The sequence below is a fragment of the Suricata suricatta genome, chromosome 4 (assembly GCF_006229205.1).
Source record: "Suricata suricatta isolate VVHF042 chromosome 4, meerkat_22Aug2017_6uvM2_HiC, whole genome shotgun sequence".
Taxonomy (NCBI): Eukaryota; Metazoa; Chordata; class Mammalia; order Carnivora; family Herpestidae; genus Suricata; species Suricata suricatta.
The window spans coordinates 90511839-90527642 of record NC_043703.1 but is presented as its reverse complement, the minus strand read 5'-3'; the positions used below and the strand labels follow the sequence as shown (position 1 = coordinate 90527642).

Here is a 15804-nt window from a genome sequence, read left to right as displayed (position 1 = left end):
ACACAATGGAGTACTACATGGCAATGAGAAAGAATGAAATCTGGCCATTTGTAGGAAAGTGGATGGACCTCGAGGGTGTCATGCTAAGCGAAATAAGTCAGGCAGAGAAGGACAGATACCATATGTTTGCACTCATAGGTCTAACAGGAGAACAGGAGAAACCTAATGGAGGACCAGGGGGAGGGGAAGAGGGAAAGAGTTGGGGAGGGAGAGGGACACAAAACTTGAGAGACTGTTGAATACTGAAAATGAACCGAGGGCTGAAGGGGGAGGTGGAGGGGGGAAAAAGAGGTAGTGGTGATGGAGGAGGGCACTTGTGGGGAAGAGCACTGGGTGTTGTATGGAAACCAATTTGACAATAAACTATTAAAAAAAATATAAAGCATTAAAAAAAACCAGTTATTTTCCCTCAGTGCTTTAAAGATCTATGTCTTTTATTATTGCCAGTGAGAAACTTGTCTTCAGCATAATTCGTTTCCTTTGTAGCCATCGTATTTTTTCTTTCATTTCCTGTGGCTTTTAAGGTCTTTTCTTAATCACAATTTCACTGTGATATGCCTAGGTTTGGGTTTATTTACTTGGAGTAGGTACTTGGAATATACTTTGAATCTGAGGCCTTGTGCCTTTTTTAGTTTTGGAAATTTTCTAGATATTTCTTTATTTTTCTCCTAGTCATTTTATTCTTGCTTTCTAGACCCTCTTTTAGAATATATTGATTTCTCTAAAGCTATTGTTTGTACGTATGTATGTATACACACTCGTACATTTGGGCACATATATATGTGTGTTTTTTGTCTTCTTTCTCTGTACTGCTTTGGGTACATTTACCAGAAAACGGTTGTCTGAGTCACTAATTCTTTAGAATTCATCTTTTTTTTTAAATTTTGAAAGTATATTAAACATTTTTTTTATATTCATTTATTTTTGAGAGAAAGAGAAACCGTGTGAGTGGGGGAGGAGTAGAGAGAGAGGGAGACACAGAATCTGAAGAAGGCTCCAGGCTCTGAGTTGTCAGCACAGATCCCGACATGGGGCTCGAACTCACAAACTGTAAAACAGTGACCTGAGCTGAAGTTAGATGCTTACCTAACTGAGCCACCCAGGCTCCCCTTGCTCTTTTTTAAATAGAAGTTATTCCTTATCTCTTGAGTATTCTAAACAGTTATTTTAAGGTCTCTGTCAGACTGCTCTATAAAATTAAGTTTCATGTGGAATGAATTTATGCTCAAATTATTATTTTTTAAGATCGTTTTTCTTAATATAAAACTTACGTCTGTGTTTTGAATTTTGATTTGCTGACTATATGATAGGGAGTCTTTTTGGCTTATCTGTTTATTCTCCTTTGGCTCATTCCTTCTATCAGAGGAACTAGATTAGATAGTGGCATTTTGGGTCTTCCACCCAAAGGAAAACTGGGAATGTTACTGATCTTGTCACCAACCTAGTAGTCAGCCTGGCTCGAGGTTTCCTTGGGCCCATAACTTTTCGTACTGCTAGAGCTCTGGAAGTAGCCCTTTTCCAACTTCCCTTTGTGAGAGAGAGAGGACGCCCCTGAAATTTCCCATTTCCTGGGAGTGGGGTGAGCTCTCCCCCAGGAACCGCCTTCCTGGCCGGCACTGCTGCTTCTGGAGCTGTAACCCGCCAGGTCTCTGATATCAGCACTCTCGCTGCTTTGCATTTCTGTTCTGTTTTACCCAGATAATTATCTTGTTTCTGAGCTCAGTGGTTTTGGGGTTCTATTTGCAGGTTTTGGTTATTAGTAATATGTGTTGGGGGCGTGGCTTGTCAAAACATAAACCAGCTGTTCCATCTCTATCGGTTGAACTGAAACTCTTTAAAGCTTGCTTTTCTCATAATAATAGATAATAATTTTAGAAAACAACCTGTTCAGAATGTATTAAACACTTCACCAAAACAAACTCATTTAATCCTCCCAACAGCTTTCGTTTTATAGAAGGGGAAAGTAAGAAATGGGGAGGGCTCATATTTTGTCATGGATCACACAGCTGTTCTGTGGCACAGCAAGGATTCTAAACTAAATAACTGTCTCCACAGTGTGTCCTCCTAACCACTGTGATATACTGTCTCCCCTGTCAGTTGGGGAGAATTATGCTGTGTTTGTTGTGAAAAGTGTAGTGTTGTATTTGATGTATAGTAGGCATTCAGTAAAGGTTTATTTTTCTTTCCTTAGTGCAGGCAAATATATTTTCAGAAGGATAATTTAAACACTTTTGTGTAAGTTTTTTTTTTTTTATAATATAGCACATTTCATTTTAGTAAAAAGAACAGGTTCTATGATTGAACCAATTTTCTTGTGTGGTGGTGGGGGCAGGACAGGCCTGGGAGATATGCAGAGGTAGGAAGCTAGGGAATCAGAGAAATAGGGTCCAGCGTTAAGTCCAAATTGAAGACCAGACAACTGAAGGATTCTACAGAAAAGTTGGCTTGATCCTGGGGGATTCCAGAGCAAGCATCGTGTGGACTCAGTGAATGGGAGGAGCTGGTGCCTGGATCTTCTCCCAGAGCTCTGAGGTCCCGGCCCCTCGGCAGTGGTCAGAGAGGGCTCTGGGGATGGCGCTTTCCAGATCTGACCTCCTTGAGTATTCTCGGATCTTTGTTTTCAAACTCCCCCAATTAACATGGAGCATTTAGTCTTAGTTTGCAACACATGAGGCAATAAATAAGCCTGGTTAACCATTTATAATTATGTTAGCCAAAAATCTAAATTAAGGACTTGCCTCTGGGGCCTTCAAGTATTTCCTCAGTCACCTCCCCTCCTGTTTCCTCAACCCCGCGTGTGTGGGCTTTCCGCCATTCTGCCCGACATCCTCAGAGTCCAGCTCATACTCTGCCCCTTCCATGGCACTGTACTGACCCCTCGTACACCTTGTGCCTGGTGGTTGCCCGAAATACACTGGAGGCTTTGAGAAAGGAAGGGTCCTTGTGGGATGTGATATTTGGAGGAAGTTTTACCAATTTGTATGAATAGGGATAAGTGCGGAGATCATAAACAAATGCTTAGGTGAGAATTTGGAGTGTGTGTGTGTGTGTGTGTGTAGCACATGCGTTAGAATGGGAACCAGCAAAGTGCACAGCTTTATTAGAACAGAACGTCTGTATGGGAGTATGGGGGAATTTTTAAGGTTAGAATCAAGTAGGAGGGTTGGGACCAGGCCATAGGTGGCCTTTCAAGCTGGAATATTTGATCGAGTTGGAAAAAGAATTAGATCAAGATTTGTTAATAGTCACGAGCCCTTATAAGTTCAGGCAAGGAAGGACGATGCATGGCAAGGTGGCCTGTTCTTGTCGCAGATCTGCCTGCCTTTTCAGATTGCTTGCTTTTGGTAGAACCTCTGTGTGCCAGGTCAGGGAGACCCAGGAGAAGTGCACTGACTGCCTTTTTTTTTTTTTTAATGTTTATTTTTGAGAGAGAGAGAGTGCACGACCACATGAGTTGGGGTAGGGGCAGAGAGAGGGAGACAGAGGATTCGAAGCAGGCACTCTGTAGAGGGCCCGACGTGGGGCTCGAAGTCACAAACCATGAGTGACCTGAGCCAAAATCAGATGCCTAACCTACTGAGCCACCCAGGCATCCTCCCTCACTGACAGTGTTGGAGAGCGTTACTGAGCTAGTATTTGTTGTACTAATATTTCAGCGCACTTGCTAGGAAAAAGGAAAACAAAAAACCCTTAGCTCTTCTTAGTTCCTTTTCTCTCTTAGTTTTTCCCATATAGCACTAATGCCAGTCCTACATGGCCAGTGGTCCTGTGGTGGGAAAGAGAACACGTAAATGAAATCCACATGTACTCTTAGATCAATTAGCTTTTATTTTATTCACCTCCGTGACTCCAGTTTTTTCGGGTGACTATATCATGAAAGATGACTTTTGCTTTTGTTTTGTTTTCTTTTCTTTTCCCTGCTCACTCATTGTGGAGTATTGTAATCCAAATATACTTAAAAGACAGTGAACAATGAGCAAATCTGTAACTGTATCCCTAGCACTTAACAGGGGGCATTTGGATCTCAGTTTTTGATTGGGCAGCTGCGTGAGGACTATACCAAGCTGGCAATGTTAGTAATAAACTAGAAAACGGTTCTGTGGGACCCAGTGCATTTATCTTCATTTCTACGAGAGAGAAATCCAATGATGGGAAGTAACTTCAATTCCTATAAATATAAAAGCGCAGGAGGACCATTTATGTTATGAAAGGTTTCAAGCATTATATGAATGAATTATTTTTATTATAAGTTTCAAATGTAAATTTTAAACATCTATAACATATGAACATAAAAAACATACCAATATCTCAAACATACATATACGAAAGTAGAGAGAATAGTAACATGAACTGCGTTTACCCATCACCAAGATAGAGTCAACATTTATCAGAGTTTTGCCACACATGCTTCATCTGTCCCTTTCGGGATGGCTTATACATTTCTGTACAAGTACATTTCTGATTTGGTATTTCCACTCCTGTGCACTTTTCTATGTAACTAAACAATATGGACACTTTATTCCTTGTGCATAAAGCCATTGACGCATCCTGTAAATTATTCTTTGGTGTCCTATAATATCCAGTACATATAAATTTCCTCTATTATTTGAAAATATCTCTTTTATATTTGTTTTGTGTGAACCGGCATTTAACCAGGGTTCACCCTTTGCATTTGGTTGCTATGCCTTTGGATCTCTTTTAATCTTGTAGTTCAGGTTGTGGATGGCTGGTTTGGGTGGCTGCGGGGGTGAGTAGGAAGAAGAAAGGGTGGGGTGAAAATTTTTTAAAATTTTCTTTTTTTTTTTATGTTTTTTATTTATTTTTGAGAGACAGAGAGAGACACTGTGAGCAGGGGCGGGTCAGAGAGAGAGGCAGACACAGAATCTGAAGACAGGCTCCAGGCTCTGAGCTAGCTGTCAGCACAGAGCCCGACACAGGGTTCGAACCCACGAACTGTGAGATCATGACCTCAGCTGAGGTCAGATGCTTAACCGACTCAGCCACCCAGGCGCACTGGGGTGAATTTTTTAAGCCATGATAAAAGGAAACCTTTAAAATCACAGTGCCTGCTGGCAGTAGGGAGATTTGATTATAATGGTTATGGTTGAAATAATATATTTTTAAATGTTTATTTATTTATCTTGAAAGAGAGAGAACATGTGTGTATGTGTACATGTGAGCAGGAGCGGGACGGAGAAGGAGACGGGGAGAGAGAATCCCAAGCTGGCTTAGTGCTGTTAGTGCAGAGGCAGATGTGGGGTTTGATCTCCCCAACTATGAGGTCATGACCTGAGCTGAAATCGGGAGCTGGACACTCAACAGACTGAGGCACCCAGGTGGCCCTATGGCCAAAATAATATTTTTAGGCCCCTGTCAAGCTTGTAAAAATGTCTCCTTAAGAGTAGTATTTAAAAATTTTTTTAAATGTTTATTGATTTTTGAGAGAGAGAATGAGAGAGTGGGGAAGGGGCACAGAGAGAGGGAGGTACAGAATCCGAACCAGGCTCCAGGCTCTGAGCTGTCAGCACGGAGCCTGATGCGAGGCTCAAATTCGTGAACTGCGAGATCATGACCAGAGCTACAGTCTGATGCTTAACTGACTGAGCCATCCAGGCATGCTATAGAGTAGTAGTATTTATATATATTTTGTTTTATGCAAAACACAACTAAATTTGAGTTGCTTTTTGTAATATTTAATTAGAAACTGAAGTTATCCAGGTGCCTGAGTGGCAGTTAAGTGTCTGACTTCTGCTCAGGTCATGATCTCGGGGTTCATGAGTTTGAGCCCTGCATCGGGCTCTGTGCTGACAGCTCAGAGCCTGGAGCCTGCTTCGGATTCTGTGTCTCCCTCTCTGCCCCTCCCCTGCTTGCACTCTGTGTGTGTCTGTTTTAAAAATAAATAGCCATTAAAAAAAAAAAATCTTTCTGCAGAATGTTTTCCTCAATTTAAAAAAGAGTAATTTTTCTTCAGACTTCATCTCTTTATTTTCCTATATAATTGTTTTAGTCAAATCCAGTTATGATCCTCCTAAAATAATTGTCTATCTGCTACTGAATATGTTATTTCTTAGGATAATGTTATATAATCTGGTAAGGCATAAGGTTAAAAAATTTTTAAAAAATTAAATGTTCTTCAGCACTCCAGAATAACACTTCATATAATAGAGTGGGATCTCACCAACAGCAAAGTCCAAGTAATCTAAAAATGTTTATACTAACCTGCTTTGTTAATTCTCCACAGGATTTGGCTGAAAAATTGTGGGAGGCCACCTTTTGAGAAACATGAAAATGATTATTAAAATATACCTCAAAATGTGTCTTCTTTGAATATAAATAATCTTCTGTACAGGCCAACCATAAGTTATAATAAAGTTATATATTCTCTTTGTTGGGAATCTTGAGCTTTGCAGTAAAGATGATCTTATGTAAGAGCTTCAGTAACCTTCATCAGAATACTTTGGCTGTGATACGTATAAGCCATGGTATTAAAGCTTATTTTGCAGACAAGACACTTGCGTTATATGCTCTTGTAAGAAACCGAATCTTTAATAGCTTCAGATCCAGCTTAAGACCCGTAATAGAGAGGAACGTAAGTGAAAAGTAGAAAGGAAGACAATTTGGGGCACCTGGGTGGCTCAGTCAGTTAAGCGTCCGACTTTGGCTCTCAGGTCATGATCTCGTGGTCCATGAATTCAAGCCCCGTATCAGGCTCTGTGCTGACAGCTCAGAGCCTGGAGCCTGCTTCATATTCTGTGTCTCCCTCTCTCTCTCTGCCCCTCCCCCACTCATGTTCTATTTCTCAAAAATAAATAAAAGTTAAAAAAAAAAAGGGAGACAATTTTTAGTTTTCTTCCTTCCAAACGTAAGGATATTTATTCTTTTTCTAACCATGTTAATGTGTTAGTAGTTTGTACTTTTACCTTTTTGGTACCTGATTCTTCCAAATGTTTGCTATCATTGTATATGCCTTTTAGATGCCCCAACGTGAGTCTGCAAAAGCTACCGGAACACTGGTTATGGAACGTTTTAGAGGAAATTAAATGCAGTGATCCTTCATCTAAACTCTGTGCTACAAGGCGCAGTGCTGGGATTCCTTTCTACATCCAGGTACTTATCTACGGGATGGAGCTGTTTGTCTCTTGATAATCTCTTTTGGCTTCTGACAGTCCCTTTGACATGCGCGGCAGCATATTGCATAAGGGATAGTTCTGTCTCTCTGCATGTGGCTTTGTTGTGTATGTGGACAGAGTGTTCCCATGACAGACCTGTTCTTGGAACAGACCCGGTCTACAAGGTCAGTCTTGTCTGGTGAACAGAGGGCAGTGTAGTAGATCTCTGTCTGTGTGCTAAGTAGGCAGACATCACTGGGACACATGCACGGCTCACTTCTAGGAAGTGTGCTTTTTGCCTTTTTCTTTCTGAGTTAGAAAAAATAGTCTTCCTGTTCTTTCAAGACCCTTAAGACTTTCTCTGAAAGCAAGAAGTATTAGCAGTTTCTTTAGAATACACCCATAAAATGTCCATGCATAAAATCATTTTAATCCTAATCATAGTCAACATTCATACGTGGTTATTTGACATTTATTAACTTATTTAATCTTTCCTCGAACCCTATGTAACGGGTCCTGTTATCATCCATATACTAGAAATGAGAAAACGGAGGCTTAGGAAAGCTAAGTGACTTCCAAAGCCCCAGAGGTAGTGTGAGCAGGACTAAGACTTGGAGCTCAGGCAGCCTGAGTCCTGAACGGCTCTACTTGTGAGAAAGGGTGTGGGGGAGTGCGTTTTCTTTTTTTTTTTCTTTAACACAGAAGAAAGCATATTATACACACAGTTTTGCCCTTGCTTGTTTTCACTTTCCATTACACCTCAAAGATGCCTGCATTGATCAGCACACCCAGATATTGCTAGTTGAGAGGAAAATGTTTTATTTCTGCACTGTTGAAATTAAGAGGCTATCACCCTCCTGAATTCAATGAATAAAATCGAAATCCTCATGATACTAAATCAGACCCCGACCTGGAAAGTCTTTAATATTTAGTAAGATTCCGTCCAGAAATGGTGGTGGTATAATAAAAGCAATGAAAATAAGTGCAACAGAGTCTTTTATTAGTGCCCCTACATTTTTTCCTTCTCTGTCTTATTCCTCAAATTTCCACAGTCGTCATTTTGTGCTAACAATGGACACCAGCTGGCAGAGGTCGTTGAGGTGATCCAGAGAGCCCCAGAATGGACTCCTCTCTGATCTGACCCATTCTGCATCGGTTTGGTTCATCGCCTGCCTGTAATTCATTTGGGGCTCGTGTGGTTTTGCCTCATTTGAGGACACGTGTTAAGATAGTCGCCAGGTCTAGCTGCACAGCTGTGCAGTGTGCTTATTCTACCTCTGGCTCCCAACTAGTACTAAATACTGGTCAGTGTGGCAGGGCAGTCAGGACACGTACTTTCTTTCTTTTTTTTATTAAAAAATTTTTTTTAAATGTTTATTTATTTTTGAAAGAGAGAGAGAGCGTAAGCAGAGGAGGGGCAGAGAGACGGGGAAACAGAATCCAAAGCAGGCTCCAGGCTCGGAGCTGTCCACACAGAGCCCAACGCAGGGCTTGATCTCACACACCGTGAGATCATGACCTGGGCCAAAGTCAGATGCTTAACTGACTGAGCCACCCAGGCGCCCAGGACACGGCCTTTCTTAGTCCATCCTTGGGGAAAGTATCGTAACTATGCACACAGCTCTGGAGGGAGAAAAAAAGCCATGGCTCCAAGGAGACATTTCAGTCGTTGCATGTAGCTTACTTATTTATGTTAGTTGAGTAGTTTCTAAGTTAGAAAAATCTGCTCAGAGAGGCCCCCATTCCTTGTAGCCTAACTTACCAATAAATTATGTTCTCATGGAAGCCTCTACTTAGTGCTAACTGTGGAGAAAAACTGCCTACTTAGTTTATGAACTTATCTTTTGTGCAGACAGAAATAAAAATATTTTGAGTGGTCATTGGAAAAATGGTATATATGTTTTGTGAACATAAATAGCATAAATATACTATAATAAGTTGTCTATTTTTTTAAGCTTTTACATTTATTTTGAGAAAGAGAGCCACAGAAAGGGAGATCACGTGTGAGCATAGAGGGAGAGAGAGACTCCCAAGCACGCTGTAAGTGCAGAGCCTTATATGGGGCTTGAACTCACAAAGTGTGAGATTGTGACTCGAGCCAAAATCAAGAGCCGGATGCTCAATTGACTGAGCCACCTAGGTGCTCCGATAAATTTGTCTCTTAAACCTACCTATTTTGGATGTGTTTACTTCTTTTATGCATTATATATATAGAAGCTTCCAAAGAAGCTGAGTAGCTCGAAACTTTCACTCTTGGGAGCTACTACCTATTCACAGATGAAATAACCACTGCTACCTCTAGCTCTCCACAGCCACTAATCTGTTTTCTGTGTCTACAGGTTGTCTTTTCTGGATCTTTCATATAAATAGAATCATATACTGTCTGGCCTTTCAGTCTGTTTGGCCTCTTTCATTTAGCATGTTTTTAAAATCCATCCGTGTTGTAGCATGTATCAGTACTTCATTCCTTTTTATTGGCTCAGGTGGTTTGATATCCTATTTTTGTGTTTATTGTATAGGCAAAATGCTAGACACAAAGTAAATTAACAGCTCTTGAAAACTCAAATATAGGACCTGTTTGGAGTTTGTAATATTTCCTTCTGCTCCGCAGAGTTTCTAGTGCTACAATTTGATGGTCCTTCAGGTAGAGACTCTTTGGAAAGAATTAAATAACTGATCAAACTCCAGGGAGTTTTTAAATCCTTGCAAGAAATTTAATCCACAGGTTTGTTTTGTTTTTTAAGTAAAGAGAATTTTCTTGCTGGTAAATTTGTTACAAAAACTGATTTGCTGGGGCTCCTGGGTGGCTCAGTTGGTTAAGCATCTGGACTCTTGGTTTCAGCTCAGGTCATGATCCCAGGATCATGGGATCAAGCCCTGCATCAGGCTCCGCGCTGAAGGTGGAGCCTGCTTGAGGTTCTCTCTCTCCTCTACCCCTCTTCCCCGCTCATGTGCTTGCACGCTGTCTCTCTCAAATTAAAACAGAAAACAAAAACTGAAAAAACAAAACTGACTAGCTTATTATGTCTGACACCTGTCTCATAATTATGGCCCTAAGAGCGTTCTCAGTGAGAATCATTCTTTCAACCGCTTAGAATTACATAGTTAACAAGCAAACTGGAAATGACCTTAGAGATGCCATATCACCATCACCTTATTTTACAGATGAAGAATCTGAGGGATGGAGAAGTTAAACTACTTGCCCAAGACCACATGGCTTATTAACTTGCTTGATACCACATGTTTCCATAAAGGGATTTTGCGTTTGGGAGTTGATTCTGGGAAGTAGAAATATGTAAAATAAGAGCCCAGTTAATTTTTGTCTTATTTTCCAATAGGCACTATTGGCATCTGAACCTAAGAAAGGCAAAATGGATTTGTTGAAAATAACAATGAAAGAGTTAATCTCCTTGGCTGGACCTACAGATGACTCACAGAGCACAGTCCCCCAGGTAATAATGGTGGAAATACACAAAGCAGTGATTTTAAAAAAAAGAAAGAAAAAAGAAGTATTTGCTAGAGATAGAGAGTTCTTGAAAATAGGCTAGTTATTTGAGGCTCGCTCTGGATGCTTTTGTTTTGTTTTGTTGGCCTTTCCTGTCCACAAAATAAACCACTGCTTTAGCTAACCAAATGACCTATTTTAAAACTCTGGTAAAAACATCCAACTTAGATAAGGTATTTTATAATGGCTACTCTTGCATCTAAAATTTTTTGAATGAATGTGCCGTCACTTTCAGATTTCATGTGTGCTTCTTTGAGTTGATATACATTTTGTAATTCAGTAGCTGATCTTTCCCTATAATGAAGTGTCTAACTTTTGGTATATTCACGTATTTATTTTAGCTAATATTTAGTCCCTTTAGCCAATGCTGCTGCTGGGATTAGAAAGAGAGAGACAGACAGAGACAGAGTGTGTGTGTGCATGTATGTATATTTATGTTGTGTATATGTGCATGTGTGTGTATATGAATTTAGGTTAAGTATTCCTTGAAGCTCTGCTTCACTCCATGATGGTAAATACTTTCAAGTATGTCTTCTCTAGGCTTTCTCAGTAAATGCTTTATAGTAGGACTTTCCTGCCCAACTGTAGGGGCCCAGGCTAGGGCAGGGAACAGAAGAGCTGACGCTTCCAGTCAGATACAGTACCTGTGTACGTGTGGTTCTATTTCAGAGCCTGTGGGAGACGTTGAAGGGGAGCCCAGGGGCCAGAATGACTAGTGGAAAAGGATGGGGTTTACTAGTATGTGGCACATTCTGGCCTATAACTGTAAGATGTGAAATTTCTTGATTTCTCTAAAACCTTTAAAGCATTACCAATCACTTTTCCGAAATGATTAGTTTTAAATTTTTTCCAGCAAAATGCAAAAAATAGAATTGGTTCCATTTTCCTAGACTATTACTTTTATTTTTTTTAATTGATTTTTTAACCATTTGTTTTTGAGAGAGAGAGTGAGAGAACAAGCACAGTGGGCAAGGGGCAGAGAGAGACAGAAGATCTGAAGTAGGCTCTGTGCTGTGAGCGCAGAGCCCGACGCTGGACTCGACCTCATGAACTGTGAGATCACGACCTGAGCTGAAACCAAGAGTTGATTTCAGCCAACTGAGCCACTCAGGCGTTCTCACTAGACTATTACTTTTAAAAAGTGCTATTTTGGGGCACCTGGGTGGCTCAGTCGGTTGAGCATCCGGCTTCGGCTCAGGTCATGATCTCACGGTTTGTGGGTTCAAGCCCTGCATCAGGCTCTGTGCTGACAGCTCCGAGCCTGGAGCCTGCTTCGGGTTCTATGTCTCTCTCTCTCTCTCTCTGACCCTCCCCTGCTCATGCTATCTCTCTCTCTCTCAAATAAATAAAAACAGTAAAAAAAAAAATTTTTTTTTAAAGTGCTATTTCTTTATGAGAACATCTAAAACTAATAGAGTTTGATTTTAGAGAGTTGTGTAATTATTGTCCTCTGCTTCAAGATCATGGATGGCATTTTAGTGGTTATTTGTATCAAACTGATAAAACTTAAAAATTTTGTCTCTGACATCTTCTAGGTATTAGGTAATAATTTGCTTTCCTTCTCCTCTTTTGTGGTATATTTCTTTATTATTTTTATTACGTATCTGTGAAATATCTAAGCATATGAAAATGTACAGTGAACAGTGTACATCTATGAAACCATTCCAAGTTAAAGAAGTAAAATATTACAGATAGAATTGCATGTGCTGTGGGCTCCCCCACATCCTCTGCCCCTGTCTTCTTCCTCAGCTCTAATCACTAATCCAAGTTTTTCCATAAATGCTTTTCATTCTTTTATGACCTTTTTTTTTTTAACATGAATGATACTATTTATACATCTTTTTATAATTTGGGTATTTACAATAAATATTTTTCAAGATGAGTGAGCTTCAAGTTGACTGTAATTTCTTTTTTTTTTGACATGTATTTTTTAAAGTGTATTTATTTATTTTAAGAGATGGGGGGAGGGGTGAGAGACCAGGAGAGAGAGAATCCCAAGGCTCCACGATGATAGTGGAGTTCAAATCCACGAACTGTGAGATCATGACGTGAGCCGAAATCAAGAGTTGGACTCTTAACCGACTGAGCCACCCAGGTCCCCTCTTTGTAATTTGTGAATGGTATTTCATTGTGCATAGTTTCTGCCTTTCTGCTTCATGTGAAGTGGTACTTCCCAGTTTTATTTCCAAGACCAGAACAATATTATATATATATATTTTTTTAAAAGTTTTAGTTTTATTTCTCATATTTCTGTCTTTATAATTTGGTTTTGTCTGTGTGTAAAATAAAATGATTTTATTATCTTTCATTTGGATAATTAATATGCAAGTGTTTTGATACAGTGTATCCTTTCATCTTAATTTATAGCAAACTTCAATTTCTGATGTACTGTTTTTATTGATATGTATGTCTGTTTGTGTGCTCTGTTTTATTGGTCTGTTATATTATCCCTGAGCCAAAATCACTATTTTAATTACTACCTTCTTAATAAATTTTGGTATCTGGTAGGGTAAGTCTCCCTTTTTTTTCCTTTGCAATTATCTTGACTCTATTTTTTCCATTGCTCTTACATATAAGTTACAGAATCAGCTTGTTAAGTTTAACAAAACCTTCTTTTGAATTTTTGTAGGAATTTAAATTTATTTGTTTGGGGGAAATGATTTTGTGCTGAATATAAGCACAACTGAAAAAATTAACTGCATTTATATACAACAGCAACATATAATCTTTAAAATACTATTTATAATCACTGGAAAAATAAAAAATATATAGAATTAAGTCTCACAAAAGGTCTATAAGATTATTTTTTAAAATAATGAAAGGGGTGCCTGGGTGGCTCTGTCAGTTGAGTGTCCAACTTCGGCTCAGGTCATGATCTCGCCTTTCGTGGGTTTGAGCCCTGTGTCAGGCTCTTAGCTGGCAGCTCAGAGCCTGGAGCCTGCTTCTGATTCTGTGCCTCTCTCTCTTTCTGCCCCTTTCTCGCTCTCACTCTGTCTCTCTGTCTTTCAAAAATAAATAAACGTAAAAAATTTTTTTAAAAAACAAAGACATAGAGAAAGATCTGAATAAATGGAGAAAACAAGCTATGCTCATGGACTGGAAGGTTTAAATATTACAAGACCAATGCTCTAACCACTGAGCTATGGAGCCAGGAAGGTTTAAATATTAAAAAAAGTCATGTCAGCAATTGTATACTACAATTAACAACTTGCCTGTAAATTCTTTTGGATTTTCTTTATGGAAAATCATATCCTCAGTAAATAATGCTAAATTTGTTTTACCTTTCTCATTCATAAACCATTTTTCTTATTCTGTTGGCTGGAACTTGCAGTATGATTTGTACTGTAATAGAAATAGCAGTTACCCCTATGTGGTTTCTGACACTTGCTGCTGGTTTAAATCTGTCGTCTAGCTCATTAAGGAAATCACATTTGCTCGAATGCTTTCAAGTGTCTTTTGAGATAAATGTTTTCTTGTCGAATTTGTAAATAATCGTGAATATACTGATTTTTGATACAGTACCATCTTTGCATATAGAGTCCTAACCCACAACTTTGACATGGTGAATTGCTTTTACACATTGCTAGATTTTTAAAAAATATTTTTGCATATTTTCACTGGATTCGTGAGATTGGCCTGTGAATTTTTCTTTTCATGCTTGCTGTGCCTATCATTTTTATGTAAATTTTTTATTGAATTATATACAGAGACATATACAAATCATACCTGTGCTGTAATAAAGCTTCACGAGGTGAACATACCTATGTAACTAGCAAGAGACAGAACATGTTAACAAGAGACCTCGTGCTCCCTGCTAATCAGTGCCTTTTCCCCAAGGGTAACCACTAGCCTAACTTTAACTTCTTAGTTTTAGTTCTGCCTGTTTTTCTAAAATTTTAAATAATTAAAACTGTGCCATTATATACTCTTTTGATATGGTTTCTCTTGACCAACATTATGTTTATTGTATCATTCCAAGTTGTAATTTATTTATTTTCATTGCTATGTGATATTATATAATTTATTCATTCTTCTGATAAACCTTTGGGTCAGTTTTTATTTTGGATTATTAAGAATAGTACTTTTAAGAACATTCTTGTACATGTCTAATGGTGAACATATATTTCTTTTCAGTAGACACCTATGAGTGGTTTTGCGAGTATGTTGTGTATTAAGCGTTAGTAGAAATTACCATTTTCCCAAAGTAGTTGTCCTTACCTTACTTTTATAGCCAGGCTGTGCTAGACTGATAAAATTAATTTGGGAGTCTTTGCTTCTCCAAGTATTTTATAAAAAATTGGGATTATCTATTCTTTGAATATTTAGTAGAATTCATCTATAAAATCATATGGGTCTATTTTTTTTGTTAATTATTGTAGTTATTGTTTTGTGTTTGCTTTTTTGTTTTTGGTCTCTGGGTAGGACTTTTTTTTTTCCATTTAGTATCAAGGTGGTTTCCATATAACATGCAGTGCTCATCTCAGCAAATGCCCTCCTCCATGACCATCACCCATTTCCCCCTCTCTGCCACCCCCATCCACCCTCAGTTTGTTCTCAGTATTTAAGTCTGTTACGGTTTGCTTCCCTCCCTCTCCTTAACTATTTCACCTCTCCTTATGGTCCTCTGTTAAGTTTCTCCTGTTCCACATCGTGAAAACATATGGTATCTGTCCTTCTCCGCCTGATTTGTTTCACTTAGCATGACACCCTCAAGGTCCATCCACCTTGCTACAAATGGCCAGATTCATTCTTTCTCATTGCCATGTAGTCTTCCATTGTATCTATAAACCACATCTTCTTGATCCATTCGTCAGCTGATGGATATTTAGGCTCTTTCCATGATTTGGCTATTGTTGAAAGTGCTGCTATGAACATTGGGGTACATGTGCCCCTATGCATCCCTTGGGTAAATCCCTAGCAGTGCTGTTGCTGGGTCATAGGGGAGTTCTATTGTTAATTTTTTGAGGAACCTCCACACTGTTTTCCAGAGTGACTGCACCAGTTTGCATTCCCACCAACAGTGAAGGAGGGTGTCTGGGTAGGATTTTTATCTGTTGATTCCCTTTATGTAATGATAACATCTATCTAGCTTTATAGTTGCTTCTTTTTTTTTTGTAACTTTATTTTTTATTTTTTTTAGAATATAACACTATTTTTTTAACATATGCAATTATTTTCCATCATTTACAA

General features: G+C 39.0%; 1 protein-coding gene across 5 annotated transcripts in view; it reads left to right on the top strand.

Moving 5' to 3' along the window:
• Positions 1-15804, top strand: part of THADA (THADA armadillo repeat containing) — a 316857-nt gene that overhangs the window by 68765 nt on the left and 232288 nt on the right. For all 5 annotated transcript variants that reach the window (XM_029937259.1, XM_029937256.1, XM_029937258.1 and 2 more), the window contains exons 23-24: positions 6975-7107; positions 10448-10561. In XM_029937259.1, coding sequence (XP_029793119.1) covers positions 6975-7107; positions 10448-10561 — 247 coding nt within the window. The remainder of the gene's footprint in view (positions 1-6974; positions 7108-10447; positions 10562-15804) is intronic.